This window comes from Oncorhynchus clarkii, chromosome 25, assembly GCF_045791955.1.
Source record: "Oncorhynchus clarkii lewisi isolate Uvic-CL-2024 chromosome 25, UVic_Ocla_1.0, whole genome shotgun sequence".
In the NCBI taxonomy this organism is placed as follows: Eukaryota; Metazoa; Chordata; class Actinopteri; order Salmoniformes; family Salmonidae; genus Oncorhynchus; species Oncorhynchus clarkii.
Window position 1 is genome coordinate 2,072,298 of NC_092171.1, and position 25,390 is coordinate 2,097,687.

Sequence of the window (25,390 nt, forward strand, 5' to 3'; positions counted from 1 at the left end):
TTGACATTTGCACTCTCACCACACAACAACCATAGCGAGCGGTATAATTTTCCTTTTTACGCTTCTAGTCAGCTAATGGTCATAGAACCAAAACTCTCTCAGATAGCGACCAAAATATGAGGTGGTCTCTTGTATCAATGTTTACGTCACAGCCTTGACAGGAAAGGTTAGAGTGGCAGGGTTCCAAAATGCCACATTATATAGTGCACTACTTTTGACCGGAGCTCTATGGGCCCTGGTCTAAAGTAAAGTATTTAATAGGGAATAGGGTGCCATTTGGGACACCCCTGAGCCATTAGGCCAGTTTTAATGGTGAGAGGGATTACCAGAAAGGAGGACACTACCCCATCTGTGATGTCATAGGTCCCTGACTTACTCCAGCTGTGCCCTAGACATGTGACATTGGTCTGACGTGTGTGTGTGTGCCTACAGATGTGCCAGCCTGGCTGAAAAGCCTCCGTCTCCACAAATATGCGGCGCTCTTCTCCACCATGACTTATGACGAGATGATGTCACTGACCGAACAGCAGCTGGAATCACAGGTCAGTAGTAACCAGAGCATAGATGGCTTATTCTAACTATGGGAATACCTAAGGAAAATGTACTAGGAATGCCTCAGCAAATGTTAGGGCATTGAAAGTCACTGCCTTCAAAGAGCTGATAGACATGAACCGGTATTTTAAGCGTTACAAATAAGACATTATAACGGCTCATTCGTGCTTATAACAAGTTAAAAATCATTAGGGCGGCAGGGTAGCCTAGTGGTTAGAGCGTTGGACTAGTAACCGAAAGGTTGCAAGTTCAAATCCCAGAGCTGACAAGGTACAAATCATTTTCAGTTTCAACACTGAGTTATTCATTATTAGTTTCACTGTGTATTTAACATGTTGTTGTGTTTTTCTTCTGCAGAATGTCACCAAAGGGGCACGGCACAAGATAGTGATCAGCATTCAGAAGCTGAAGGAGCGTCAGAAAATGCTGCGTTGCCTAGAGAAGGTCAGCGGTGCAAGTTGTCAACTTTTAGGTTGAGTGAATTGTCACAAAGCTTCTACAATGTCTGGAGGCTCAATCCCAAATCAACCTCTAAAATCCTACACCCTGTGCACTTGTGGCAATCTAAGAGGATTTGATAGGTACAGTATAAGCAATATCGTTGTGAACAAGTGGAGCTGTTACCATATTGCTTATACCAGTCAAACCCTCTCAGATCTGTGAGTGCGTAGGGTCTAGGGGTTGATTTTTGGGATTGGGATTGAGCAGAATAGGCGGACAAATGGGATCAGCTTTTGACTTCCTTTCTAAAGGGTCAGTCAACTGAAGTTAGGACAGTTGCTCGTTCTCTTTTTCCTCTGTTCGACTTCTTCCTTCCCTCTGCACGTAGTGGGAAAGACTGGTGAAAACAATACTAGGAAGATGTCCAAGTGAGGGCCCTTGGAAGCTCTCCTTTCACGTTGAGAAGCAGACAGGATAGGAGCGAAACGTGTGTGTATTTTTGGAACTACTTTCCCTCGTCGTCTCATGGCTGGTATCCCGTCGCCCACCTGACAGCTGCTGGTGTAGAGAGGACTCTGACATAGACTTGTAGAATGCTTCTCCTCTGAATAGGAATATGTATATTTGCCTCCCTTACTGTAACGGTCCGGAACTGTTTTGGTATCATCTAGGTTCTGTGGTGGTCATGACATTTTGTATACCGGTTAATGTCATGCAAAAGACTGCCGGTCTCACTGTAATTGACCGTTAATTAGCATAAACACATTTAGCATCTTGCAGGCCTCCACGCGTACCAGCCGCTGATGTGCGTCTTCGATGTTAAAGAAGCGCCTTCATATGAATCATGCTGATTTGACTTCCTCCCTGCTAAACCTACCTTCTCCTTTCTTTTCACTACTCTCTTTTCCCTCATCTTTGTGACCTCTCTTTCCTTTCTCATTCCTTTATTCTCTCTTGTCACTCTTAACTTTCTCTCTCTCTCACTTTCTTGTATTCTTTTTCCCCTTCACTCTCTCCCTCTCTCTCCCAGGATGTGTTGGAGGGCGGTAACCTGCGTGGCCCTCTCGCCGAGCTCCACCAGATGATCCTGACGCCCATTAAGGCGGTGGCCAGCGATGAGTCGTCCCCCAGCTCGCCCTCCTCGACCGCACACAGGCCTCTGTTGAGCCCAGAGGGGAAGAGCAGCGCCGCCCCGGGAGGAGGGGAGGGGGAGACGGGTACCACACTCATCGCCGAGGGAGACATCCCCGGCCAGTTCACCCGCGTCATGGGCAAAGGTACAGAGGATCTAGTCCCGTAGGTTGGGAAGTGAAGTTGACGTAACGTTGTCCTACGCACAACACATTTGCTGTAGGTGCTGCTGAGAGACTGCACTGAAAGAAACCGAACACCTGGGATCACAATGTGGTCAAAATAAAAGGGGTATTTAAATTTTTAAAAACCATTTTCATATCTTGCTCACCAGTCCACCATCGATGTGGTCTCAAAATATCATTATTTTGCACATGAGAGCGTCAGAGCTAGCCTGTGTCTACTTCCTGGAAAAGTCTGATGACGCAAAAGACAACATTATAGGCTTTTTGCGTTTACTTAATTTTGGGCATCAGGAGACAAAGCGATATATCTTGAAAACTTTAATGCTGATATTCACACTTTTTGGGACTGCATCAAAAGTGGACTAATGAAAAACATTTGGAGTAAATTGCCCCTTTTTAAGGGTGGTATAAGGAACATTCTAGTAGGGGGCCTTTTGGTTTCTTGACTTCCCTTCCTCTCAATTACCATGTCAGTGTTACGTGCTGAGCAAACAGTGGCCATATCAGAACAAATGTGGAAGATGGAAATCAGTTGGGCCAGGTTTCCCCTGAGCTTTCCTCTTCGCTCAAACCCACGCTGTGTCATCAAAGTCCCGCTGCCTCACTCTCTCCTCTCTTTCTCTCTCCAGTTTGCACACAGCTCCTGGTGTCCAGGCCCGACGAAGAGAACATCAGCTCCTACCTTCAGCTCATTGACAAGTGCCTTCTTCACGAGGTATACACGCACAGACACACCTAACTGACAAGACTTTTCTTTATACACTTCTTCGGACCCTTATTTAGCTCCAGGGTGAAATGTATCCCATTAGAGCGTCTCTATGTTCTGACTGCCAAACCCTGAGTCATGCTCTCTCCTTCTCTTTGGCCCTGCAACCCCTCCTTCCCCCTCTCACCCCCCTCTCCAACCGCAGGCATTCACAGAGACGCAGAAGAAGCGACTGTTGTCCTGGAAACAACAGGTGCAGAAGCTGATCCGCTCCTTCCCCAGGAAGACCCTCTTGGACATGGCCGGCTACCGGGCACAGAGGAGGTAGGTTATAGACCGCGCGCACACACACAGGCACAGAGAGAGAGGGTGAGGCGGTCACAGAGAGAGAGAAGGTGAAACACACGCGCATGGAGAGAGAGGGTGACACACGCACACGAACGGAGAGAGAGGGTGACACACGCACACGAACGGAGGGAGAGGGTGACACACGCACACGAATGGAGAGAGAGGGTGACACACGCACACGAACGGAGGGAGAGGGTGACACCTTCACACGAACGGAGAGAGAGAGGGTGACACCTTCACACGAACGGAGAGAGAGAGGGTGACACCTTCACACGAACGGAGAGAGAGAGGGTGACACCTTCACACGAACGGAGAGAGAGAGGGTGACACCTTCACACGAACGGAGAGAGAGAGGGTGACACACGCGCACGAACGGAGAGAGAGGGTGACACACGCGCACGAACGGAGAGAGAGGGTGACACACGCGCACGAACGGAGAGAGAGGGTGACACACGCGCACGAACGGAGAGAGAGGGTGACACACGCGCACGAACGGAGAGAGAGGGTGACACGCGCGCACGAACGGAGAGAGAGGGTGACACGCGCGCACGAACGGAGAGAGAGGGTGACACGCGCGCACGAACGGAGAGAGAGGGTGACACGCGCGCACGAACGGAGAGAGAGGGTGACACGCGCGCACGAACGGAGAGAGAGGGTGACGCACGCGCACGAACGGAGAGAGAGGGTGACGCACGCGCACGAACGGAGAGAGAGGGTGACGCACGCGCACGAACGGAGAGAGAGGGTGACGCACGCGCACGGACGGAGAGAGAGGGTGACGCACGCGCACGGACGGAGAGAGAGGGTGACGCACGCGCACGGACGGAGAGAGAGGGTGACGCACGCGCACGGACGGAGAGAGAGGGTGACGCACGCGCACGGACGGAGAGAGAGGGTGACGCACGCGCACGGACGGAGAGAGAGGGTGACGCACGCGCACGAACGGAGAGAGAGGGTGACGCACGCGCACGAACGGAGAGAGAGGGTGACGCACGCGCACGAACGGAGAGAGAGGGTGACGCACGCGCACGAACGGAGAGAGAGGGTGACGCACGCGCACGAACGGAGAGAGAGGGTGACGCACGCGCACGAACGGAGAGAGAGGGTGACGCACGCGCACGAACGGAGAGAGAGGGTGACGCACGCGCACGAACGGAGAGAGAGGGTGACGCACGCGCACGAACGGAGAGAGAGGGTGACGCACGCGCACGAACGGAGAGAGAGGGTGACGCACGCGCACGAACGGAGAGAGAGGGTGACGCACGCGCACGAACGGAGAGAGAGGGTGACGCACGCGCACGAACGGAGAGAGAGGGTGACGCACGCGCACGAACGGAGAGAGAGGGTGACGCACGCGCACGAACGGAGAGAGAGGGTGACGCACGCGCACGAACGGAGAGAGAGGGTGACGCACGCGCACGAACGGAGAGAGAGGGTGACGCACGCGCACGAACGGAGAGAGAGGGTGACGCACGCGCACGAACGGAGAGAGAGGGTGACGCACGCGCACGAACGGAGAGAGAGGGTGACGCACGCGCACGAACGGAGAGAGAGGGTGACGCACGCGCACGAACGGAGAGAGAGGGTGACGCACGCGCACGAACGGAGAGAGAGGGTGACGCACGCGCACGAACGGAGAGAGAGGGTGGCGCACGAACGGAGAGAGAGGGTGGCGCACGAACGGAGAGAGAGGGTGGCGCACGAACGGAGAGAGAGGGTGGCGCACGAACGGAGAGAGAGGGTGGCGCACGAACGGAGAGAGAGGGTGACGCACGAACGGAGAGAGAGGGTGACGCACGAACGGAGAGAGAGGGTGACGCACGAACGGAGAGAGAGGGTGACGCACGAACGGAGAGAGAGGGTGACGCACGAAGGGAGAGAGAGGGTGACGCACGAAGGGAGAGAGAGGGTGGCGCACGAAGGGAGAGAGAGGGTGGCGCACGAAGGGAGAGAGAGGGTGGCGCACGAAGGGAGAGAGAGGGTGGCGCACGAAGGGAGAGAGAGGGTGGCGCACGAAGGGAGAGAGAGGGTGGCGCACGAAGGGAGAGAGAGGGTGGCGCACGAAGGGAGAGAGAGGGTGGCGCACGAAGGGAGAGAGAGGGTGGCGCACGGAGAGAGAGGGTGGCGCACGCACACGAACGGAGAGAGAGAGGGTGGCGCACGGAGAGAGAGGGTGGCGCACGGAGAGAGAGGGTGGCGCACGCACACGAACGGAGAGAGAGGGTGGCACACGCACACGAACGGAGAGAGAGGGTGGCACACGCACACGAACGGAGAGAGAGGGTGGCACACGCACACGAACAGAGAGAGAGGGTGGCACACGCACACGAACAGAGAGAGAGGGTGGCACACGCACACGAACAGAGAGAGAGGGTGGCACACGCACACGAACAGAGAGAGAGGGTGGCACACGCACACGAACGGGGAGAGAGAGGGTGGCACACGCACACGAACGGAGAGAGGGTGGCACACGAACGGAGAGAGAGGGTGACACACACTCACACAGAGAGAGAGGGTGACACACACTCACACAGAGAGAGAGGGTGACACACACTCACACAGAGAGAGAGGGCGACACACACACACAGAGAGAGAGAGAGGGCGACACACACACAGAGAGGGAGAGAGAGAGAGGGCGACACACACACACACACACACACAGAGAGAGAGAGAGAGGGCGACACACACACAGAGAGAGAGAGGGCGACACACAGAGAGAGAGAGGGTGACACACACAGAGAGAGTGGGCGACACACACACACAGAGAGAGTGGGCGACACACACACAGAGAGAGGGTGACACACACACAGAGAGAGGGTGACACACACACAGAGAGAGGGTGACACACACACACAGAGAGGGTGACCCACACACACAGAGAGAGAGAGGGTGACACGCACACACACACACACAGAGAGAGAGAGGGGTGACACACACACACACACACACAGAGAGAGAGAGGGTGACACACACACACAGAGAGAGAGAGGGTGACACACACACACAGAGAGAGAGGGTGACACACACACAGAGAGAGAGAGGGTGACACGCACACACACACACAGAGAGAGAGGGTGACACGCACACACACAGAGAGAGAGACACACACACAGAGAGAGAGAGAGAGAGAGAGAGAGGGCGACACACACAGAGAGAGAGAGAGGGCGACACACACAGAGAGAGAGGGCGACACACACAGAGAGAGAGAGAGAGGGCGACACACACACACACAGAGAGAGGGTGACACACACACACAGAGAGAGAGAGAGGGTGACACACACACACACACACAGAGAGAGAGAGAGAGGGGGCGACACACACACAGAGAGGGCGACACACACACACACACAGAGAGAGGGCGACACACACACAGAGAGAGAGAGAGAGGGCGACACACACACAGAGAGAGAGAGAGAGAGAGAGAGCGACACACACACACACACACACAGAGAGAGAGAGAGAGGGCGACACACACACAGAGAGAGAGAGGGCGACACACACACAGAGAGAGAGAGGGCGACACACACACACAGAGAGAGAGGGCGACACACACACAGAGAGAGAGAGGGCGACACACACACAGAGAGAGGGTGACACACACACACACAGAGAGAGGGTGACCCACACACACAGAGAGAGAGGGTGACACACACACACACACAGAGAGAGAGAGGGTGACACACACAGAGAGAGAGGGCGACACACACACACACACAGAGAGGGTGACACACACACAGAGAGAGGGCGACACACACACACACAGAGAGAGGGCGACACACACACACAGAGAGAGAGGGCGACACACACAGAGAGAGAGGGCGACACACACACACACACAGAGAGAGAGAGGGCGACACACACACAGAGAGAGAGAGGGTGACACACACACACACACACACAGAGAGAGAGGGTGACACACACACACACACAGAGAGAGAGAGAGAGGGCGACACACACACACAGAGAGAGAGAGAGGGCGACACACACACAGAGAGGGAGAGAGAGAGAGGGCAACACACACACAGAGAGAGAGAGCGACACACACACACACACACACACAGAGAGAGAGAGAGAGAGGGCGACACACACACAGAGAGAGAGAGGGCGACACACAGAGAGAGAGAGGGTGACACACACAGAGAGAGTGGGCGACACACACACACAGAGAGAGTGGGCGACACACACACACAGAGAGAGGGTGACACACACACAGAGAGAGGGTGACACACACACACAGAGAGGGTGACCCACACACAGAGAGAGGGTGACACACACACACAGAGAGGGTGACCCACACACACAGAGAGAGAGAGCGTGACACGCACACACACACACAGAGAGAGAGAGGGTGACACACACACACACACACACACAGAGAGAGAGAGGGTGACACACACACACAGAGAGAGAGAGGGTGACACACACACACAGAGAGAGAGGGTGACCCACACACACAGAGAGAGAGAGGGTGACACGCACACACACACACAGAGAGAGAGAGGGTGACACACACACACACACACACAGAGAGAGAGAGGGTGACACACACACACAGAGAGAGAGAGGGTGACACACACACACAGAGAGAGAGGGTGACACACACAGAGAGAGAGAGAGGGTGACACGCACACACACAGAGAGAGAGGGTGACACGCACACACAGAGAGAGAGAGAGAGAGAGAGAGAGAGAGAGAGAGAGAGAGAGAGAGAGAGAGAGAGAGAGAGAGAGAGAGAGAGAGAGAGAGAGAGAGAGAGAGAGAGAGAGAGAGAGAGAGAGAGAGAGAGAGAGAGAGAGAGAGAGAGAGAGAGAGAGAGCGACACACACACACACACAAAGAGAGAGAGGGTGACACACACACAGAGAGAGGGTGACCCACACACAGCGAGGGTGACCCACACACACAGAGAGAGAGGGTGACACACACACAGAGAGAGAGAGAGGGTGACACACACACACACAGAGAGAGGGTGACCCACACACACAGAGAGAGAGGGTGACACACACACACACAGAGAGAGAGAGGGTGACACACACACAGAGAGAGGGTGACACACACACAGAGAGAGGGTGACACACACACACAGAGAGGGTGACACACACACACACAGAGAGAGGGTGACACACACACACAGAGAGAGGGTGACACACACACACAGAGAGAGGGTGACACACACACACACACAGAGCGAGGGTGACACACACACACACACTGAGAGAGAGGGTGGCACACACACACACACTGAGAGAGAGAGGGTGACACACACACACACACACTGAGAGAGAGGGTGACACACACACACACACACTGAGAGAGAGAGGGTGACACACACTGAGATAGAGGGTGACACACACTGAGAGAGAGGGTGACACACACTGAGAGAGAGGGTGACGCACGCACGCACAGAGAGAGAGGGTGAAACACACACAGACACACAGAGGGAGTGAGACACGCTGTTGTCACAAAATACTTTACCTTCTTTGATTCCTAACGGTCTCCAAAATATTTGGAAAAAGGTCAAATGATGATCAGAGCATTATCTCTCTCCCCCCATGCAGCAGCAGCAGTAGCCGTGGCTTCAGCCAGTCCAATTCTCTCCCCACGGCGGGCTGCGTGGGGGGCAGCAGCAGCGTGTCGGCGGCCCGTCGCAGCCTGCGCCAGTTCCAGATGCCCTCTCGGAGCCTGCCCGGCGCCAGGCTGGGCCTGCTGGGACCCACGCCACATAGCGCCAGCAGCACCCCCACTGGCCTCAAGCAGGGACGACAGGTGGAGACACTTCTGACTTTCTCCTAGCCAATAGGCACTTGGCCTCCACCCATAGCCCAGGCAATTGATGTAGATGTTTTATTTATTTGGTGATGTCAGTCTCCCTTTGGGCTAGGATGACAGTTGAGGACGCCCCGATCTAACGTTCTCCTAGCCCCGTCTATCTAAGCCCTGCCCACAGTGGCGTGCTCAAGTCTGAGGTCTGAATTAAGCACACGTATCTTCATTTTGGGCATTCATGTGGATTTGTTCAGTGATGTCATATTGCAGAGTTGTCTACCTCTCAATGAAAAGACAAACAATCCTCGTCAGCGTCAATTTGGTTTGCTACAGTAGTGGGTCGTGATACAAAAGGCCCCAGATGAAAAAACGAAAGCATTGTTGTCTTCTCAGTCTCAAGAGGAACTGTGTATTTAAGCAATATGGCCAATATACCACAGCAATATATGCACGACTCAATGCGGAGTGCCTGGATACAGCCCTTAGCCGTGGTATATTGGCCATATACCGCAAACCCTGAGGTGCCCTATTGCTATTAAAAACTGGTTACCGCAATGCATCGTGGGTAAGAACAGCCCTTAGCCGTGGTATATTGGCCATATACCACACCTAGGGGCGGCAGGTAGCCTGGTGGGTAGGAGCGTTGTGCCAATAACTGAAAGGTTGCTGGATCTAATCACCGAGCTGACAAGGTAGAAATCTGTCGTTCTACCCCTGAGCAAGGCAGTAAACCCACTGTTCCCTGGGCGCCGAAGACGTGGATGTCGATTAAGGCAGCCCTCTCGCACCTCTCTGGTTCAGAGGGGTTGGGTTAAATGCGGAAGACATATTTCAGTTGAATACATTCAGTTGGACAACCGAGTAGGTATCTTCTTTCCCCTCTGGCCTTACTGCTTAAATATACATTAGGGGGTAATATAATAACTGGAGAAAGGAAAGTGCGAGAACCACTACTTGATCACGTGTCTGGAATCGTCCCACCACACAGAGAAGTAGTCCAAACCTAGCCACATTTTCCCTCTTTCAGCATCTGTCACGAATGATCCCTCCCTGTGAAATACAGAGTTGTAAAAAAACAGTCATAGAAACACACAACCATAAGGGGGGAAAACGCAACAGCAAAGTGTCGGGTGAAGTGGCGTTCCACAGGCCCTACATCACTACTGCTGAGTGGAACGGTCCTCTCGTCGGCAGCAGTGATTAACCTGGCACTCGCATACGTCTGCTCCGCTCCCATTCAGCATTTTTCTAGGCATCCTTACAATGGGAGGAAATTCCAAACCACTTCCTCCACATTTCGCACACTCTCTCTGTCAGACAGTTTGTTTGGACAGGATCGAAAGGTGTGTATTAAAAGAAAGGAGAGAGCGAGGGTGAGTCATAGTTAGGGAGTTGGTGGTGAAGGGGGATGGGCGACCGGGAGGGAGAGAGAGAGAATGAGCTCGTCAGAGGCAGTGAGAACAGTGCTCAGGCATTTCCTTTTTTTCGCTGGCCCTCTGTATGGGAGGGCCGGGGAAGGGGGAAAGCAAGACGGACAGAGGGAGTAGGGAGAGCGGTTAGGGGAGAAAGAGTGTAGGGAGAGCGGGAGAAGAGAAAGAAAGAGAGAAGGTTGAATGTATAATAGGCAGGTTAGAGAGGAATCCGTGCAGTTAAAGAGTGTCAGTAGTTTGAGGCTAAACGGGGAGAGAAAAATCAAAGGTTGCCCTCCCCAGTTTTTACACACTTATAAAGCCACACCCCCGGTTGTGCAGTTAGTTACGTGATAAAGTCCCAATTAAACAGATTTTAGGAAAATGTATGCGAGTCCATTTTCATCAGAGTTGAACCAAAATGTACATTGCACAACATTTAAGCTGTATACTACCAGTGCTACCGCGGTACCATTCTGCAGTCAAGTGTGTGTATGAGAATTAAATCCATATAAATTAAGATTTATACCACCATTACAACTCTGTAGTTTGTCTAAGGATCTGAAACTACAATTCCCTGGGTGCCAAGGTGTGGGGCATTTCAAGTATCGCCAACGTTGTTCAGAACTGTATGTCATATTACTGTGGTGTCGTAGGGGCATTAACATACAGTGTCGGCCGCTGATTGGCTAAATACCAATAACCAAAATATATATATTTTTTGAACGAGCAGCGCACAGTCAACACACGAGTGCATCGTTAACAAAAGCACAGGGAAAACGCAACAAGAACAAGTTCATATTTATTCTCTAACGGGGGATAGCTAGCTAGCATAATGTCACAAGCATAATGAGTTCACCGGTAACTTTAGTTAGCTTGCTAGCTGGCATGCTGAACAAGTCTATCTACCTGTATGCTAGCTTGCCAGTAGCTAGTGTCCACTTGCCAGTAGCTAGTGTCCATGCGGGGGAGGCACAGAGACTTGTTTTTTTTATCCTACCAGATCCGCAAGAAGGTTCCCCACGGTCTTTGACTGTATTTTTTTATGTATTTAACCAGGCAAGTCAGTTAAGAACAAATTCTTATTTTCAATGACGGCCTACCAGGGAACAGTGGGTTAACTGCCTTGTTCTACCTTTCGATTACTAGTCCAACGCTCTAACCACTAGGCTACCTGCCGCCCCTGTATGTGAACGTCTGGTTCAGGTCCCTGGTTTCCAATGACTGTCATGATTTATTTTACAAGTTCATTGCAGTCTTCTCAATGTAATAGCTGGCTATGCAATCCAATGACTGCGCAGCAGTTCGAACGCTGTTGCAGACTATAGGTAACCAGACTGCTTGTTTTGGACATATTTGAAACTGTAAAATGTACACAAATTAACCACACTAGTTTTGTGTGTGTGTGTGTGTGTGTGTGTGTATATATGTATATATATATATATATATATATATATATATATATATATATATATATATATATATATATATATATATATATATATATATATATATATATGTATGTGGGGGTATTTTTTTTTTTTTGACCAATCAGAAGTGGGGCACAGCCAGCCCCTAACGCCTTAGTGGATGAGCATCCACTATTAACATATTTCCCAGAAATGTCTGTTCGTGGTTAGATTTGTGGCACCCATTTGAATTGTTGTGCCAGTTTTTATAATGATCCAAAGATATATACTGGCGTGTGTGTGAGTCTCGGTCTGTAATGATCCAAAGAGTCTCCAGCCTACCTGTCTGTTGTGGCTGCCTGTCTGACTATCAGTTTGTCCAACAGGGTCTTTGGTTCGCCAACCCCGGGGGAAGTAACAGCATGCCAAGCCGAACCCACAGCTCAGTGCAGAGGACCCGCTCCCTGCCTGTCCACACCACGCCACACACCATGGTCATGTTCCAGCAGTCTGGTAAGAGAAACCTACACACAGTTACACATTACCCTACTGTACAAGGTAACCCGTTCTCTCTTTCCGTTGCTCTCTTTATCTTACCCTGTCCCTCTTTTTTTCAAACTTGCACTTTTGTCTTCTTCTTTCCCTCCCTCTCCATCTGTCTCCATAAACTCTTAGCAGCCTAGCATCCTCAGTACCTTCCCCTTTGTTAACCTGGAGAGAGATGTTGTTCCTGGTGCATTAAATGCAGTGTGTTGAGGATGATGGTGTATTGCAGGGAGCTTTACCCAAGACTGTTGTGTGTGTGTGTGTGTGTGTGTGTGTGTGTGGCATTACAGCATCTGATACACTGGTCCCATTACCCCAAATGCTGGCCAGGCTCATAAAAATAGAATAACCAGAACAGACATTCCTATTCAAGTCAATGCTCTGCTCGGTAACGGTTGGATGCTGTAGCCGCAGGACAAAAATGGACATCAATGTGACAGCGGGGACTTCCTCCTCCGGCCTGTCTTTCATGGTGAACCAAAGTGTATCCCCCCCCTTTTTTAGAATGGAGAGGAAGAAGGGGGAGGGTAGTTTCAGGGGTAAGAGGGAATGCAGCAGTATGTGACGGAGAAGGAGGAAGGGAAGGACGGAGAGAGGGAAGAGTCAGCGGACTGTTACAATGAGTCTCTTTGTGCAGGGTGGCTGGGGTGCCTTGGCACACATTCCCTTCTCTCTCGCTCTCGCACACTCGCTGCGGCCTGTCTCTCGTTCTCTCTCTGCCTCGCTTTCTCTCTCTGCCTCGCTTTCTCTCTCTGGCTCGCTTTCTCTCTCTGGCTCGCTTTCTCTCTCTGGCTCGCTTTCTCTCTCTGGCTCGTTTTCTCTCTCTGGCTCGCTTTCTCTCTCTGGCTCGCTTTCTCTCTCTGGCTCGCTTTCTCTCTCTGGCTCGCTTTCTCTCTCTGGCTCGCTTTCTCTCTCTGGCTCGCTTTCTCTCTCGGCCTCGCTTTCTCTCTCGGCCTCGCTTTCTCTCTCGGCCTCGCTTTCTCTCTCGGCCTCTCTCTCACTCTCAGCCTCTCTCTCTCGGTCCCTCTCTCTCGGCCTCTCGCTCTGTCTCGCCGAGCTAGGACTCCCTCTCTCTCACCCTCCATCTCTCCCTTCTTTAAATTATTGATTATTTGATTCTTCTTTAAATTATACAAAAAAATTGCGCACAAGCATGTGAGCACACGAGTGTGTGTGTGGAGGGGGACAGGATTTGAGACCTAAAAATAGGCAGTGGCGGACTGTTCTGTCTGTCTAGCCGAGGGGCGGCGAGTGCCTAACTCCGCTCTTCTCTATACCCCTAAGGGATTTTCACAGCCACCCTGGGCAAGGCAGGCAGTAGCAGCTAAAGACCATTAGCCTAGATATCCCCCTGTGATAGGAGCTCACAGTTGAAGTAAGGGGGCTGCTCGGCTAGCAAGTAAGCATTTTGGGAGGTTGGGGGTCCCCCTTGTGGCGGAACGGGTGACTTTAGACTTGAGAAGTAGACACACACCACACGCATGCCAAACCACCCTGGTGCGAATAACCCAAGTGACTGGGTATTGTATTGATAGGGTGTAATGTGGAAACAGTTTGTTAATTGGCGGTGTAGTGTAATCAGATTAAGAACGGCACAAGCGGTGTGGTTGAGTGGAGGTGATTGTTATGACACAGGGGTTTGGATCCCACAATAATTCCCTCCTCTTGTCCGTTGCTAACTGGGGGTGGTGATGTCAGGAAAGGTTAAGGTATTATAGGATTGAGACCTTTAGATCAGGGATCAACCACTCCATTCAGCCGCGGGATGATTTATTATTGACTGGATGGTCAGGGGACCGGAACATAATTACAAATAATTTGTAGACTGCACAAGAAGCCCAAACAGATATAACATTTCACTAAAACATCATATTTTCAATATTGCTTACGTTTGTTTTTGAGTATGTGGACACCTGATCGTCGAACATCTCATTCCAAAATCAGCATTAATCTGGAGTTGGTCCCCCCTTTGCTGCTATAACAGCCTCCATTCTTCTGGGAAGGCTTTCCACTAAATGTTGGAACATTGCTGCAGGGACTTGCTTCCATTCAGCCACAAGAGTATTAGTGAAGTCGGGCATTGATGTAGGGCGATTAGGCCTGGCTCGCAGTCGGCGTTCCAATTCATCCCAAAGGTGTTAGATGGGGTTGAGGTCAGGGCTCTGCAGGCCAGTCAAGTTCTTCCACTTTCTTAATGAACCAGAAAATCAATAGTTGATCAAAGTTATCTGGCTAACTCATTGATTCTGTTTGTAGTATACCCCTCTGTGGTAAATTGCGTGAACGTTGGTTGTTGTAACATTGTGGTGTTGTACTCCAGGTAGTTGGTTGTGTGTGTTTTAACGTTGTTGTGGTGTTCTCCAGGTAGTTGGTTGTGTGTATGTTGTTGTACCATTGTGGTGGTGTTTCCAGGTAGTTGGTTGTGTGTATGTTGTTGTAACGTTGTTGTGGTGTTCTCCAGGTAGATGGTTGTGTGTATGTTGTGGTGTTCTCCAGGTAGTTGGTTGTGTGTATGTTGTAACGTTGTGGTGCTGTTCTCCAGGTAGTTGGTTGTGTGTATGTTGTAACGTTGTGGTGGTGTTCTCCAAGTAGTTGGTTGTGTGTATGTTGTGTTCTCCAAGTAGTTGGTTGTGTGTATGTTGTTGTAACATTGTGGTGGTGTTCTCCAAGTAGTTGGTTGTGTGTATGTTGTTGACACATTGTGGTGGTGTTCTCCAGGTAGTTGGTTGTGTGTATGTTGTTGTAACATTGTGGTGGTGTTCTCCAGGTAGTTGGTTGTGTGTATGTTGTTGTAACATTGTGGTGGTGTTCTCCAGGTAGTTGGTTGTGTGTATGTTGTTGTAACATTGTGGTGGTGTTCTCCAGGTAGTTGGTTGTGTGTATGTTGTTGTAACATTGTGGTGGTGTTCTCCAGGTAGTTGGTTGTGTTCTCCAAGTAGTAGTTTGTGTGTTGTAACGTTGTGGTGGTGTTCTCCAGGTAGTTGGTTGTGTGTATGTTGTTGTAACATTGTGGTGGTGTTCTCCAGGTAGTTGGTTGTGTGTATGTTGTTGTAACATTGTGGTGGTGTTCTCCAGGTAGTTGGTTGTGTGTTGTAACGTTGTGGTGGTGTTCTCCAGGTTGTTGGTTGTGTGTATGTTGTTGTAACATTGTGGTGGTGTTCTCCAGGTAGTTGGTTGTGTGTTGTAACGTTGTGGTGGTGTTCTCCAGGTTGTTGGTTGTGTGTATGTTGTTGTAACATTGTGGTGGTGTTCTCCAGGTTGTTGGTTGTGTGTATGTTGTTGTAACATTGTGGTGGTGTTCTCCAGGTAGTTGGTTGTGTGTATGGTATGTTGTTTTCCAGGTAGTTGGTTGTGTGTATGTTGTTGTAACATTGTGGTGGTGTTCTCCAGGTAGTTGGTTGTGTGTATGTTGTTGTAACATTGTGGTGGTGTTCTCCAGGTAGTTGGTTGTGTTCTCCAAGTAGTAGTTTGTGTGTTGTAACGTTGTGGTGGTGTTCTCCAGGTAGTTGGTTGTGTGTATGTTGTTGTAACATTGTGGTGGTGTTCTCCAGGTAGTTGGTTGTGTGTATGTTGTTGTAACATTGTGGTGGTGTTCTCCAGGTAGTTGGTTGTGTGTTGTAACGTTGTGGTGGTGTTCTCCAGGTTGTTGGTTGTGTGTATGTTGTTGTAACATTGTGGTGGTGTTCTCCAGGTAGTTGGTTGTGTGTTGTAACGTTGTGGTGGTGTTCTCCAGGTTGTTGGTTGTGTGTATGTTGTTGTAACATTGTGGTGGTGTTCTCCAGGTTGTTGGTTGTGTGTATGTTGTTGTAACATTGTGGTGGTGTTCTCCAGGTAGTTGGTTGTGTGTATGGTATGTTGTTTTCCAGGTAGTTGGTTGTGTGTATGTTGTTGTAACATTGTGGTGGTGTTCTCCAGGTTGTTGGTTGTGTGTATGGTATGTTGTTTTCCAGGTAGTTGGTTGTGTGTATGTTGTTGTAACATTGTGGTGGTGTTCTCCAGGTTGTTGGTTGTGTGTATGGTATGTTGTTTTCCAGGTAGTTGGTTGTGTGTATGTTGTTGTAACATTGTGGTGGTGTTCTCCAGGTTGTTGGTTGTGTGTATGGTATGTTGTTTTCCAGGTAGTTGGTTGTGTGTATGTTGTTGTAACATTGTGGTGGTGTTCTCCAAGTAGTTGGTTGTGTGTATGTTGTTGTAACATTGTGGTGGTGTTCTCCAGGTTGTTGGTTGTGTGTATGGTATGTTGTTTTCCAGGTAGTTGGTTGTGTGTATGTTGTAACATAGTGGTGTTTTCCAGGTAGTTGGTTGTGTGTCTGTTGTGTTGTACTCCAGGTAGTTGGTTGTGTGTATGTTGTTGTAACGTTGTGATGATCTCCAGATCTCCAGGTGCCGGTGACTGAACCAGACATCAACAACCGGCTGGAGTCTCTGTGTCTGAGTATGACGGAGCACGCTCTGGGAGGTTAGAGCACCACAACTACCATGAACACATACACTCCAGTTACTACTGGACTTTGTTAATACTCACTCACACACACACACTACTGTATAAATCTACTGTACCCCTTGGTTTATAAAAACGTGCGCTCGCACACACACAAACATAGAGATTCACACACACTTTCTCTGTCGCTCTTTCTCTCTCTCACACACACACACACACACACACACACACACACACACACACACACACACTCCTTCACTACACTCCAGTATTTTACTACTTTGTTTACACAGCATATACACATGCACAGAAAAAAACAGACAACTTTGGAATTCCAGCTAATCAAATAATATTTGAACCATCGTTTGCCTGTAGCCAGGGTGTGACTTCACAATGAATCCACACGTATTGCGAGGAGAGGAGGAGACGAGAAGGGAGATGGATAAACGCAGTAACCGTTCCCATTATAAGTGGAGTTTAGCTTTGAATAAAGGGGCTGTTTTTTTTTTCTCTCCCCGGCCTCACCAGCGCAGAGACAGTAGCCCTCAGTGCTCGGCACGGAGCTGGGGTGGACAAGCAGCGCTGTGTGTGTGTGTGTATATTTTTGCGTGGACTGGACACGCCCACACACACAGCCCCAGAGTAGAGGTGGGAAGCTGAGGAATGCCAGTCTCCGACAGGACCCTTCCTCTCTGCTGTACCCCTACGCCCCTTCTCCTCTCTGAAACATACTGAATGGACAGAATAGAAATAAGAAGGAAAGTACTCATGGTGAATGGAATGCCCCTGAGCCGTTCTTTACAAATAGAGTAAGTGATGTCCAATAGAAAGCTCTGGCATGCTCAAATACAGCAATACCACGTCCAGCTCTAATAATGATCAAACTCTCTCTCTTCTTTTGACCAATTTGACAGGAAGTTGCAATGTAATTTCCCTAATTGGCATGCTTCCAGCCCCAAACCTTCTAGGCTGTTCTGTAGATCTGAAAGGATGTATATCCAATACGGTGAACGTTTCATCTAGCCTATCAGGGCGAAAGGTGGAGGAACACAGGAACTCCAGTAATAGCAAGTCTTTATGAAACCGCTTGTAGGTAATGCACCCTGTTCTATAGGGTGCATTATGATATTTACTGCATTTCTAAAGCCCGAAGACCCAAAGAAAGTCCATCGTGGGTCTCTAACCTCCCCCAATGACTGCCTCTGGTTTCCGGTACTGCTGGTCACACACTAATTTTTTGTGTAGAAGCACATCCAGCATGTATACCCAGCTCTACTAGTGCTACAGTACGGCAAAGCACATACCTCCGATGAATGTAGTAATGCAGGGTTTTCAGCTGACTCATCGCTCACTCTGTCTGAACCACTGGGACCATGTCCCAAATGGCCCCCTATTGTCATTATAGTGCAAAACGTTTGACCATTGACCTGGTCAAAAGTTGTGCACTATTTAGGGTATAGGGTGCCATTTGGGACACAACCCGGGACAAACATTTGGTCCTCTCTGTTTGTCCAGCCAAGCAAGATGCAACAGTTGTTTTTTGTCTTTGAAACATTCCATCTATATTTGTCCAGTTTATTCTCATTCCTATGTGATGGTTTGTCCCATGTCCCTCGATTCTGTGTGTCTAGATGGAGTCGACCGCACATCCACCATCTGAGAGGAGGACCTGAAGGAGACCAGGAGAGACTGAGCTGGTCCCAGGAGGCTCGCCGAACACCCAAAGCCCCCCCCACACACCCCACCTACCCATCAGGCACCCCCACAGCCAATGGGAGAGGTCAACCGGGGAGGTGGGCGAGCTCCAAATCACGCCACGATTAGCCAGACTGTGAAAAACTGCTAACACAGCAGCAAATTGGCATGTTACCATCTCGACAAAACACAGCTATGCCCCAGCACCCTCATAAGAATCTGGGCTTCAGTGACAGATAAGGCAATACAGACTCCCCTCCTCACAGTGTCGCACCCAGTATAACTACCCACAACCGTGTCTGAGGAGTGCCCTCTGCCGGGCTATGTGAGATATACTGTAGCATCACTGGGGTCGGCCTCAGCCAACAACCGAATGGCTCTGTTGAAATGGGGGGGTTGTGCATTATGGGTATTGTAGTACATCATGCTACAGAGTTTCAGACTCTGTTCCCTTCTCTACCCTCACCCCCAGTCCCAGTTACAAACCAGTAACACAATCCACACACCAGTTCACACCAGTCAGCATTTCTCCCGGTGTCACTGAGCCAAAAACAAACAAGCCAAGTAAACAATGTGGGACACTTTGTGAGAGAAGCCTTGGCTTTTCCTCCCACTGTTTGGGAGAGTTTTAGGGAGGCCATTTTTCAAAAGGCTTGGGAGAACCCTATGCTCTGTATAGGTGACAGAAAAAAAGCATTTATACATGTATTGTTTACACAAGATGCTACTATCAAGGGTACTGAAACATTTATACATTTCAGGTATGAATGTTATCTCTTGAATTTTTTTAACTTTTTGGAAAGCAGTGACATACTACCCGTACTAGTCGCTTTATAGACTAACGTCCCACAGTAGCTATCATTATTACCACGAACTTATTCATTGTTTTTGTTTTTTTTGCTTTTGTTCCTTTACCAAGAGCCAACGTGTGTGAAAATGAGAACGCTAAAAAGAGAAAGGGATGCGGCGGAGATGTGTAGAAAGAAAAGAGAGGCATGAGGAGAGATGGGAGGAGGGGAAATGAAAGTGGAGAAACACAGGATGGTCTCTGCCAAGTGATTTGGAAGGAGAAGAGGACTTTAGCGATGATGGATTCATGTCATGGGCAGGGACTTTGATTTGAAACGAGACAAAAGAAAATAGCCTCGCAGAGTTGTGGTAAAGTTCAGGGTAAACTCATCTTATACACCAGCCAATGACATATTATATATACATACACACATACACATGTGTGTGAATATATGTGTGTATATATATATATCTATGTTTATCTATATATACCTATATATATCTATATACAAAACTGTGTAGATGATGATAATGTTGTAAATGACTATTGTAGCTGGAAAAAGCAGATTTTTAATGGAAGATTTACATAGGCGTACAGAGGCCCATTATCAGCAACCATCACTCCTGTTCCAATGGCACGTTGTGTTAGCTAATCCAAGTTTATCATTATAAAAGGCTAATTGATCATTAGAAAACCCTTCTGCAATTTGTTAGCACAGCTGAAAACTGTTGTCCTGCTTTAAAGAAGCAATAAAACTGGCCTTTAGACTAGTTGAGTATCTGGAGCATCAGCATTTGTGGGTTCGATTACAGGCTCAAAATGGCCAGAAACAAAGACCTTTCTTCTGAAACTCTTTGGTCTATTCTTGTTCTGAGAAATGAAGGCTATTCCATGTGAGAAATTGCCAAGAAACTGAAAATCTCATACAATGCTGTGTACTACTCCCTTCACAGAATAGCTCAAACTGGCTCTAACCAGAATAGAAAAAGGAGTGGGGACCCCGATGCACAACTGAGCAAGAGAACAAGTACATTAGTGTCTAGTTTGAGAAACAGACGCCTCACAAGTCCTCAACTGGCAGCTTCATTAAATAGTACCCGCAAACACCGGTCTCAACGTCATCAGTGAAGAGGCGACTCCGGGATGCTGGCCTTCTAGGCAAAGTTCCTCTGTCCAGTGTCTGTTCTTTTGCCCATCTTAATCTATTCTTTTTATTGGCCAGCCTGAGATATGGCTTTTTCTTCGAAACTCTGCCTAGAAGGCCAGCATCCCATTCACTGGGGTTTTGTGGGTACTATTTAAAGAAGCTGTCAGTTGAGAACTTGTGAGGCGTTTCCAGCGACAATAGTCATTTACAACATTAACAATGTCTGCACTGTATTTCTGATCAAATTTATGTTATTTTAATGGACAAGAAATGTGCTTTTCTTTCAAAAACAAGGACATTTCTACGTGACCCCAAACTTTTGAACGGTTGTATGTATGTATATATATTTTTTTAATTGTTTTTATTTGTACCTGCAGACTATGCATTGAAAGTTGCTGTTCATTTGCTTGGGCTTTGTCTGGAGCGAAGTTCCTGTAACAGGTGCACAATGTTGTGTGACCTAGTCTATAATTAGGGCTAGTCAGTGTGGGTCTGGAGTATTTTCAATGCGTCTTGTTGTGAACTAGAATGAGGATTACTTGTTTGTTTTCAGTCCAGGGTAGATGATATAGCGCTGCATGTTTTATGCTATACGCTCCCAATCTTACTAGGAAGTAAGAGACGAATCAAGGAGGAAGGAGAGAATGCTAACCAGTGATGTACACAGAGGAGAATCAGGAAGTAGCCATAGTGAATGAGAAGGTTGCTGCGGAGGTTTCCTTTCCCTCAAGCAGCATAGCAAGGGTTTAAAAGTAGTTTTACTCCCCGAGATTGCTCTTTTTTTAGTACTTACCTCCACCTGGTGGCCAAAAGCAGTTACCGACATCCAGGCACTTTGATTTCTTATTGTTTTTTTAGTCTTTCTATGTATCCTCTGTTCGTTGTTATCTGCATGACCGACTATAAGGGTAGGTTAATGTTAAAATAAGCTCTTAAAAGTTTTTTTTATAACAGTTTGGCTCTGTATGGGTTTTTTGTGCATGGAAGGTCATGCTGATGAGGTCATTGCCTGAATGGGCATCCTGGTTGGTTTTTCCCAAGTTGGAATCAATTTGGAGTGATTCAAAATTGTGTTTTTGTGAGGGTTATTTTGTAATTTTTTTATTCTTAAAAAGAGTCTTGTTTTCTTGTTCTGCACTTGGTGCCGTGATATTTTACTACAGCTAATCCATCAATAACAATTCCAATAGGTGCAGCAATAGAAATGCCAAGTATGTGCCATAGACCTTCATCAGTGGGGAGAAGCAAAGGGTTTGGAAAGGGAAAGTTCAGGGTTTTGCAGTTCAGAGAAAGGGAGGTGAACTCGAGTCGTGAAATGAAACAAGCTTCATGCCAAATGCACCCTTTCGCGCCGGCGGAGAACCCCCCCCTTTCTCTGCCACAAGAACTACAGCCCACTCCCCTAGTGCACATTGAACTGAAGTTCTTGGACTGAACCATATTGTCAAAAGGTAGGGTTGACAACTGACAACCTCACCCAGTCAAACCTGTAACCTGTTGTTGACAAAATGTCACCGGCCTTTTCAGTCAGCCATATGTCACCACTTCAGGAAGTGCGCTCACTAAAAACGCATGGCCTTAACTGGGACGGCGAATGGTGCATAATGCATGAATTGGCATGAACCCTTTTGTGGCATGGCTTTGGAAAATATTTAGTGGCAGCATTACAGTATGTATTGTTACACCGATGCAACGTGCATCAGTGGATACACAGTACATGGTAGTTAGAGCCACTTGCCACTGCCATATAAATCAATACTATTATTAGCAGATTCAAATCATTATTTATTTTTTATTTTTTTCTATTACTGTTGCAGAGTTGATGTATTGTATTCATTTAGATGTATTATTTAAAGTACCATATGTATTAACTTACTATGGCTGGTGACCATAAGCACATCTCAAATAGTTATTTTTGTTTTGAACTACATTATAATCGCAAATTGCTGTTTTTGATAGTGGAGGATAGACGCGCAACAAGTGTCTTCTTGGGATGTGTGTGTTTTTTCTGACGCTTTGTGAATGCTTATCATATCCTGGTTGGCCAAATGACTGAATACTGCGTGTGCTCTTTGATAGAAATGTTTACCCCCTCGATGCTCTGTTCGCAAAGTTCACTTTTTGATCCAGCCACCAGCAAAACAAACTGGATAGAGGGTGACAACCCTTTTGACACATTGCCAAGAGATGTGGTTCATCTGGGGTTATTTGTGTGGGATAAGGCCCTTCCTACTTTGTCAGCTAATATACTTTTTCTATGCGTATTAAAGGTTCAGGGCTAGCCATATGGGAATGGTCAACCAGTGCCTACTAAGCTAACCACCACCTGTGTGGTTCTTGATGACATCACAGTGGAAGGCTAAGCGAAGTAGCCCATCCATAAGATTGGCAACAACTGCAGGGCAGGGGATAGAGCATGCTAGGGTGGGGATATACACACTCACTAGTGCCCATGAGGTTGTGTGTTTGCATGTAGTATGTGCCTATGAGAGAGTGATGAGGCAGTAAACAGAAGAGGAGTCGGTGTGGTTCATATATTGCTGCAGCTGTGGATCAGACTTCGACTCCTCAAAGGGTTTATTTTTTTATTTTCCAAAGTGCATCCAAACTCTATAGGGCTCCTCCCCTCTGAGATGAGAGAGAGCTGCTGAACACACTGCAGTATTAACAGTTAGATGATAATATTCCAAATATATTATTTTTCTTTTAGTGTAAATGAAGACTTGACGCTTTTTTTTTTTTTACTCTCAATTATTCGATGGCGAGATTTTTTTGGGGGGGGGGGTGAACTCGAAATCATCCATACTGTAACAAAGGTTCTACCACGTTACTGTACTTTTCATTTGTTTTGTTTTTGTTATCGAAGAGCCAATATCCTGTATTGACTGCAGGCTTACATATATATTTAAAAAAACAAATTTTTATGTTTAAGAATAAAACTCAAAAGCCCCCACAAAAGGAAGTAATTGTAGAAATGCATGCACAAGGCTGGGCAGTCATATTTTGAATAACAAATGGCAGTGCCTTTTTTGTACTCTAGACATTTACCCCAAATGTAAATAATTTTCTATGGACGTTAGAAAACTGTAATATTATTACATGAAGCAACCCAGTTAGAGCTATGTTGACAGTTACATGGTGGCATCCTCCAAACTGCATACGAGCTCCTCTAGGACACTTTGAAACTTGTCTTGTTGGTGTCACATTTTCAGACAAAAACAATATGGAACACTTGTCTTCTTCTGGCTGGCCTTGTGTTGTCAGCAGATTTTTTTGGTTTCTGTACTCTGTAGGTACTTTTCAATGCTGATATGAAGTTATGAATTGTACCTGTCTGTACAACAAACAGATGTATATGTTGTGTGTGAGAAAGAGTGTGCTTGCGCATCATGCTGTAACTGTAAAATACATCTTGTCAAATGTGCCAGAAATGCTGCGACATGACATGGCCCGGTCCAATGGAGGCTGCTGTTATTCGGCCCTGATGCCCGGCCAAAAGCCTGTCTCAGGTTCTGTGTTCCTGTAACTTGGCTACTTGCGTCGGGCAGGGTTTGGCTAGTGAGAGGAAGTGTAGATGGTCATCTGTCCTGTTCTACATGGACCTATGGAGACTCCTGTGTAAATTGCCATGTAGTCAGAATGGGAGAGCTGTTAAGTGTGTGAGTGAAAGATACTGAATGTTTTGTGGGGTCTGTGTTAAAATGCTTGACGTCTTTGTGATAACCACAGACAAAAAAAGATTAAAGAATAACTTGTAAAATTGTCTGGATAATTTTTATTTTTTTATTCAATTTCTAATAAGTGATACATCTTGCATTCTGGGAGGTCACACCATAGCAGGAGACGATTCTACTGGCTGCTCATCCAAAAATTCCACTAATCAGAGGAACTGAAGCACATTCATAAAACCTGTTGCCAATGTTCATTTATCTGGGTGTCTGTCTTATGCTGTGTTCGTAACCAAGTGGGAGGTGGGAATTTACGAGTTGGATGCATACGTGTGCTTTGAACTCGTTGAGAAACGCTGATTGGCTAATGGCCAACAAGCTGCATGAACTAAGGGCTCTACTCAATCAGATCCGCTGTAGCCGACATCTGCATAGTGGTTTTGACAGGAACTTGTATTCAAAAACCATATTGCTATACTGAACAAAAATAAATGCAATATGCTCAAAGATTTTAGTGAGTTACAGTTCATATAAGGATTTCAGTCAATTGAAATAAATTCATTAGGTCCTAATCTATGGATTTCACATGGCAGGGGTGTAGCCATGGGTGGGCGTAGGTCCACCCACTTGGGAGCCAGGCCCATAGGGCGATGCACAAATGGCCGGGGTAGGCAGTCATTGTAAATAAGAATTTGTTCTTAACTGACTTGCCAAGTTTAATAAAGGTTAAATAAAATAAATATTGCTGCATTTAACTGCCGCAACTTGTGTAAGAGGTGATTTCCTTAGTAGGTGAAGTCAGAGGTCAGCATGTGGGAGCACAGGATGATAGATGAGTTTCCCATTAGTAAATTATCAGTTGGAGGGCTATTCAAGTAGATTTTTCCCAGTCGTATTTTGTAAATTCCCACTTGGTTACTAACACAGCATTAAGCACCGGTTATATTATGCTAGCATCCTGTGATCACAACCAGTTATTTTAATTATTTAGACCGGTCTAAAAATGAGCCCAATCAGAATGTGGACAAGATCAGGACAGGCATGTCACCACCAGGTATAAACAAACGGGGCTTTACAAATAAGAGCACAGTACCCATGTTCCTAGTTCACACATACAGATTTATTTTCCTTTGTTGAAAACTCTTTCAAATTAACAC

At 47.9% G+C, this 25,390-nt stretch overlaps 1 protein-coding gene across 3 annotated transcripts in view; it reads left to right on the top strand.

Annotated features, from left to right (window-relative positions):
* Nucleotides 1–24,325, top strand: part of LOC139383748 (protein Smaug homolog 1-like) — a 91,723-nt gene extending 67,398 nt beyond the window's left edge. For all 3 annotated transcript variants that reach the window (XM_071128306.1, XM_071128307.1, XM_071128308.1), the window contains 9 exons: nucleotides 433–542; nucleotides 910–996; nucleotides 2,024–2,270; nucleotides 2,939–3,024; nucleotides 3,221–3,339; nucleotides 8,921–9,128; nucleotides 12,333–12,459; nucleotides 16,868–16,951; nucleotides 18,565–24,325. In XM_071128306.1, the coding sequence (XP_070984407.1) occupies nucleotides 433–542; nucleotides 910–996; nucleotides 2,024–2,270; nucleotides 2,939–3,024; nucleotides 3,221–3,339; nucleotides 8,921–9,128; nucleotides 12,333–12,459; nucleotides 16,868–16,951; nucleotides 18,565–18,593 (1,097 nt within the window). In that variant the 3' untranslated portion in view covers nucleotides 18,594–24,325. The remainder of the gene's footprint in view (nucleotides 1–432; nucleotides 543–909; nucleotides 997–2,023; nucleotides 2,271–2,938; nucleotides 3,025–3,220; nucleotides 3,340–8,920; nucleotides 9,129–12,332; nucleotides 12,460–16,867; nucleotides 16,952–18,564) is intronic.
* Nucleotides 24,326–25,390: the final 1,065 nt, after the last annotated feature.